This window comes from Sinocyclocheilus anshuiensis, unplaced genomic scaffold, assembly GCF_001515605.1.
Source record: "Sinocyclocheilus anshuiensis isolate Anshui unplaced genomic scaffold, SAMN03320099.WGS_v1.1 scaffold609, whole genome shotgun sequence".
Taxonomy (NCBI): Eukaryota; Metazoa; Chordata; class Actinopteri; order Cypriniformes; family Cyprinidae; genus Sinocyclocheilus; species Sinocyclocheilus anshuiensis.
The window spans coordinates 1,508,748-1,515,234 of record NW_015541011.1 but is presented as its reverse complement, the minus strand read 5'-3'; the positions used below and the strand labels follow the sequence as shown (position 1 = coordinate 1,515,234).

General features: G+C 43.0%; 1 protein-coding gene, 1 long non-coding RNA gene and 1 pseudogene across 2 annotated transcripts in view; 2 read left to right on the top strand and 1 right to left on the bottom strand.

The window, feature by feature from the left end:
• The window catches only part of LOC107690377 (uncharacterized), a 3,170-nt gene extending 1,660 nt beyond the window's left edge, over positions 1-1,510 (top strand). Inside the window, exon 3 of the long non-coding RNA XR_001634433.1 lies at positions 1,229-1,510. This is a non-coding gene — a long non-coding RNA (uncharacterized LOC107690377). The remainder of the gene's footprint in view (positions 1-1,228) is intronic.
• A 1,076-nt stretch (positions 1,511-2,586) lies between these two features.
• LOC107690394 (lysM and putative peptidoglycan-binding domain-containing protein 4 pseudogene) overlaps positions 2,587-6,487 on the top strand; it is a 7,018-nt pseudogene continuing 3,117 nt past the window's right edge.
• Positions 6,084-6,487, bottom strand: part of LOC107690393 (uncharacterized) — a 2,151-nt gene continuing 1,747 nt past the window's right edge. Inside the window, exon 2 of the mRNA XM_016488726.1 lies at positions 6,084-6,482. Coding sequence (XP_016344212.1) covers positions 6,084-6,482 — 399 coding nt within the window. The remainder of the gene's footprint in view (positions 6,483-6,487) is intronic.

The following is a 6,487-nucleotide window of genomic DNA, read 5'->3' as shown; positions in this document are numbered from 1 at the left end:
ATTTCTATCAGTATGAACTGACCACCACACAGAATATGAAGAAAATTAAAAACATTATGAGTCAGCTGTCTTCAGCAGTCCTTTAGGTACCAGCACAATAACACACTCAGCAAAATATCGTCTAATTATCGTTATCGATAAAATCCCAGAAAACATCGAGATATAATTTTTTGTCAATATCGCACACCCCTATATGGATTATGTTTCCAGTAACGTTTCAATGTGATCTTCATAGAACAAACAAACAAACAATAAATAAATAAACAAACAAACAAATAAATACATACATACATTTATGAATGAATGTATGAATGAGGTATTTTTATAGCCCTTTATTGTGTATTGCTGTACACCCAAAACGCTGTACAATCATCATGAGGGGGGTCACTCCTCAACCACCACCAGTGTGCAGCATCCTCCTGGATGATGCGACGGCAGCCACATTACAATGGTGTCAGTGCGCTCACCACACACCAGCTATAGGTGGAGAGGAGAGATAGAGCCAATTCAGTAGAAGGGGCTTATTAATAGGAGGCCATGATTGACCAGGGCCAGTGGAGGGAATTTGGCCAGGACACCTGAGATACACCCCTACTCTTTTACGAGAAGTGCCATGGGATTTTTAGTTTATAATTTAGTTTACAATTTAGTTTTTTAGTTTATGATTTATTTACAATATAAAACAACTCCTAAATAATAAAAGTGCTCAAAGTTGATGAACATTACCATTCAAAAGTTTAGGGATTTTATTATTATTTATTATTTTATTTAAATAATTTATAAATCTTTCTTTTATGCTGCTTTTTTTTTTCTTATAAAAAAACAGTAATACTGTGAAACATTACAGTTTTATTGTTACAACTGTTACACTAATTTCATATATTTTATTTTTATAATTTATTTCTGTTACGGCAAAGCTGTTTTTTTTTTAGCAGCCATTACTCCAGTCTTCAGTGTCACATGATCCTTCAGAAACCATTCTAATATGATGAAACATTTTTTTTTTGTGTGTTAATCATGATAAATTTTTTTTGATGAATAGAAAGTTCAAAAGAACAGCATTTGAAATAGCAATGTTTTGTGACATTGTAAATTACAGTCACATTTTAATTAATCTTTGCTGAATAAAAGTTTTAATTCATTTAAATGCAAAAAATAAAAAATACTGACCCCCAAACTTTTGAACATTAGTGTTCAACTGAACTGGCCTTACTACTTATTCTCCTAGATATTGGTCTAGCTGCAGTGATGAGGCGAGGAGATCCTCTCCCTCGAGCCTTTCAGGCTCCAGTGGATGTACATGCCAGTGCGGATGGCCAAGTGTACATGTTCGGACACAGACAAGAAGAACCAGAAGTGTCATCTGAGGATGAGGAACTCAATGTCATGGAGCTCCGGCCGCGGAGCAGAGAGTCGTCCTCACAGGAGAGAGAAAGAGTGGGAGAAATGCTCTTGTTGGAACGGGACATCTCACATGAGGACAATCTCAACAAACTGGCGCTTCAATATGGATGCAAGATATCTTGTTTGATTGCGTAGATCATTCTCATTTAGGCCCTTAAAGGAATAGTTCACCCAAAAATTTAAATTTGATGCAAATGTATTCACCCTCAGGCCATCCAAGATATAGATGAGTTTGTTTCTTCATCAGAACAGATTTGGAGAAATTTAACATAACATCATTTGCTTACCAATGTATCCTTTGCAGAGAATGGGTGCCATTAGAAAGAGAGTCCAAACAGCTGATGAAAACATCAGTAATCCACAAGTAGTTGACACGACTCCAGTCCATTAATTAATGGCTTGTGAAGTGAAAAGCCATCATTAAGGTGTTTTTAACTTCAAACCATTTCTTCCGGCTAACATACAAGTCCTCTCTCCATAATATTGCTTTCTCCAGTGAAAAAAATCATCTTGTCTGAATCAGGAGAGAAATATGCAAACAAAATAAATCAAGCACTGTTTACAAGCAAAAACAGTTCATAACAGTTATAAACAAATATATTGGTGGATTTTGACTTGAAAGCACTACAGGGGATGGACTTTTTGGATTATAGACTCATATTTTGGCTAGAAATATATATGGTGCTGTTGGGCCAGTTGTGGACTAATGGTTAGAGAGTCGGACTTGTAACCTGAAGGTCACGGATTTGATTCTCAGTCCCAGCAGGAACCTAAAATAAAACAAACGTTAACCTTCGATACATACGACTGAAGTGCCCTTGAGCAAAGCAAACCCCAATTGCTCCCCGGGTGCGTTGTGTGTTCACTTCTCACTGCTGTGTGTGTGCACTTGGATGGGTTAAATGCAGAGCACAAATTCTGAGTATGGGACACCATACCTGACTACTCGTCATGTCTTTGAATCACTTTGAACTTGTGGATTATTGTTATGTTTTTATTAGCAGTTTGGACTCTTATTCTGATGGCACCCATTCACTGCAGAGTGATGTAATGCAAAATGTATCCAAATATGTCCCGATGAAGAAACAAACTCATCTACATCTTGGATGGCCTGAGGATGAGTACACTTGTTGCAAATTTTCATTTTTGGGGTGAACTTTTCCTTTAAAAATAATCATTTTCTATGGCTTCCAGGTGGCTGACATAAAAAGGGTGAACAACCTTTTTCAAGAGCAGGACATGTATGCACTGAAGTCAATCAAAATCCCTGTTAAGAAGCATGGCTTGCTAACCGAGGCCAACTCTGAGCTCAGGAACCCCCAGCAAAGACCCTGCAATGATGTAGCATCATCAAACAGTGCTGAAGCAAACGTCTCGGGAAGACCTCAGGTGCAGGAGTACACCAATTACCTAAAAGAGGTGGACAGTGACATTGAGCGTCTGATCCAAAGCACAGACCCCTCAGAAGAGGTATTTTCCAGCGGTTCCAGGGTATCCAAACGATGGGGGTGGAGAAGCCAGCGTTTGCGCAGCTATGGTGCAGACTGGGGAATCCAGTGGTGGAACACTGTAATTGCAATGTTACTCATTGGCATTGTCCTGCCAGTATTCTATGTGGTATATTTTAAAACTCAAGATAATGGAAGATCAGTAGTGGACAATATAGTGGGCAACATCACGGGCAACTTTAATACTTCAAAGAGTACGGGGTGAGGGTCAGCATGGGAATATCAAAAAGTAAGTATAACATTTGAAAATTTGAAATTTGGTTTCATGCCTACAATTTTCTTTGGTAATTTGCAGATAAACTTTGTATTACAAGTTCATATTATTATGGTACATTCATTGAAGTGAAATAGATCACCCAAAATAAAAAAGGTAACATTTGGGTTCAAAAGACTTGGAGTATGATACACCCAATAAAAAAAAACGTCTCAGGTTACCCACGTAACCATGGTTCCCTGAGAAGGGGAAAGAGACACTTCGTCCCCTAGAGGACACTTTGGGGAACGCCCTGCATGGGTAACCTGAGACGTTCCCTATCGAATGGGAACTCGCACTGCGTCCCCTAGAGGACACTTTGGGGAACGAATACCCACGCTGCCATGCTGAAGGAATGAGTGCCTTATCGGCAGGCATAAGCCAGGAACTCTAAGAAGTCCTTATCCCCAGAAACACACCAGCAACTGCCAACACACTGTAAGGGTCAGAGTTGACGCGGGCCAGTCACAGTCACCCATCAACGTACAGTTTTACGTTTCACAACCCTAAGTGCAAAAAAAGGCCTTATTGCACAACAGTGCTAGGAATTGGGAATGCGAGAGGCGATACTACCCCTCTTCCCAGACGTTAGTATCTTGAGGGTCACAGCAGGAGTGGGACGCAAGTCGCGGAATAGCCCACCATCTCCACATACCTCTCATTTGTGAGCGCAAAACAGAGGGAACCCCCACCCCCCAAACCCCCCCTTGCGCTAACGTAAGGTAAATATAAGAAGTGGGAACGCGAGAAGCGGTGCTGCCCATCTACTTTAAACCGTCTTGATATTGTGAGGATCAGAACGCGAGAAGCAGTGCTGCCCATCCACTCTAAACGCGTGGGACGCGAGCTGCAGAATAGCCCACCATCTCCGCGCACTTCTCACATCTATGCACACAAACGGAGGGAAACCCCTTGTGCTAACCACTGCAGGTCATACGGAGTGGGAACGCGAGAAGCAATATAGCCCATCTACTTCAACCGTTATAATATTGTAAGGATCATAGCCGAGGAAGTGGGACGCAAGCCGCGGAATAGCCCACCATCTCCGCGTACTTCTCACATCTGTGCACAAAAACGGAGGGAAAACCCTCCCTGCGCTATCACATGGTAATTTACAAGAAGTGGGAACGCGAGAAGCGGTACTGCCCATCTACTTTAAACCGTCTTGATATTGTGAGGATCATAGCCGAAGAGGTGGGACGTGAGCCACGGAATAGCCCACCATCTCCGCATACTTCTCACATCTATCCACACAAATGGAGGGAAACCCCCTTGTGGTAAGCACTGCAGGTCATAAGAAGTGGGAACGCGAGAAGCGATATAGCCAATCTACTTCAACCGTTATAATATTGTGAGGATCATAGCCAAGGAAGTGGGACGCGAGCCGCAGAATAGCCCACCATCTCCGCGTATTTCTCACATTTGTGCACACAAACAGAGGGAAAAATCCCTCCCTGCGCTATAACACAGTAAATTATAAGAAGTGAGAACGCAAGAAGCGATACTGCCCATCTACTTCAAACCATATAATACTGTGAGGATTACAGCCGAGGAAGTGGGACGCGAACCGCGGAATAGCCCACCCTTCTCGCATATATCTCACAGTGTTAAGCGCAATACAGAAGGGGAAGCGCCCTGCCTTATTGCGCAACAGATTAAGAAGTGGGAATGCAAGCTGCAATACTGTCCATCTTCTCAACACATCTCACAGTCTTGTGCAGTACGGAGGCAACCTGCCTCATCACGTTTACTTGAAAATAAGAAGTGGGAAGCAAGAAAAGATTCTGCCCAACTTTCTAAACCCATAACACAATTCGTATAACAGAGAAAATAGCTGAAGGAGTGGGACACGATTCGCGGAATAGCCCACGTTCCTCAACACATCTCACAACCTAACACCGATACAACGGGAAAACCGCCGTTGTACTGGGAAAACTACGAATTGAAATTAGGGACTGATCCCCACTACATGACAAAATTGTAGTAGAAGAAAGAATATGTTTCAAGTTGCAAATGACAACATAAAGTTGCAAAAATTAAATCAACATTCAACTGTGGCAGTAAGGGGCTTTATTTAAAGGGGTCATAAGATGTTGCTAAAAAGAACATTATTTTGTGTATTTTGGTGTAATGAAATGTGTTTATGCGGTTTAAGGTTTAAAAAAACACATTATTTTCCACATACTGTACATTATTGTTTCTCTTCTATGCCCCGCCTTTCTGAAACGCGTCGATTTTTACAAAGCTCATCGGTCTGAAAAGCAAGGTGTGCTGTGATTGGCCAGCTATCCAGTGCGTTATGATTGGCCGAATACCTCAAGCGTGTGACGGAAATGTTATGCCCCTTACCATATTGGCCAGATATGGTATTACTGTCAGGCCGGAGCGATGGTTCAAAAACATGAAAACCCATTATTGCAAGCTGCAATACTGCCCATCTTCTCAACACATGTCACAGTCATGTGCAGTACGGAGGCAACCTGCCTCATCCCGTTTACTTGAAATAAGAAGTGGGAAGCAATAAAGATTCCGCCCAACTTTCTAAACCCATAACAATTCGTATAACAGAGAAAGCTGAAGGAGTGGGACGCGATTCGCGGAATAGCCCACGTTCCTCAACACATCTCACAACCTAACACCGATACAATGGGAAAGCCGCTGTTGTACTGGGAAAACTACGAATTGAAATTAGTGACTGATCCCCACTACATAACAAAATTGTAGTAGAATAAAAAATACTTTTCAAGTTGCAAATGACAACATAACTGAAAACAACGTTCAACTGCGGCAGTAATGGCTTTTGTTATTAACAAAATCTAACAGTAAATCAAATTAAAGCCTTGGACTCAGGGCTACGGCTTGCCTTTCTTGGCTTCGATAATTTCCCTGAGATCCTGTCTCTGCCTTGGGCGAGGTCGCTACCCAGCGCCCCGACTCCTCGGAGGCGGGGCTCTCGCAGCTACGCTCGCCTTCTGACTCTGCCGCCAGCTGGGCCCGGCGGCAGGCTCAGCTTCAGGTGGTTCACCGAAAGGACGCCGCCTACGGCGAGGGATGTAGTGCTCAAACGCCACTGACTTAACCTTCGCCTCCCTGAACTTACGGACTACTGTCTCAACAGCAGCTCCGAAAAGCCCGGCAGGCGAAACCGGGCCATCAGGTAGAAAAGACCTGTCCTTCTCCTTTAGCCCCGACAGGTTAAGCCATAAATGCCTCTCCGTGACAATGAGTGCCGCAAGAGAGCGGCCGATGGCGCGAGCCGCTTGCTTGGTTGCACGGAGAGCAAGATCACATGAGCGGCGGAGCTCCTCGATTTCAGCCGGAG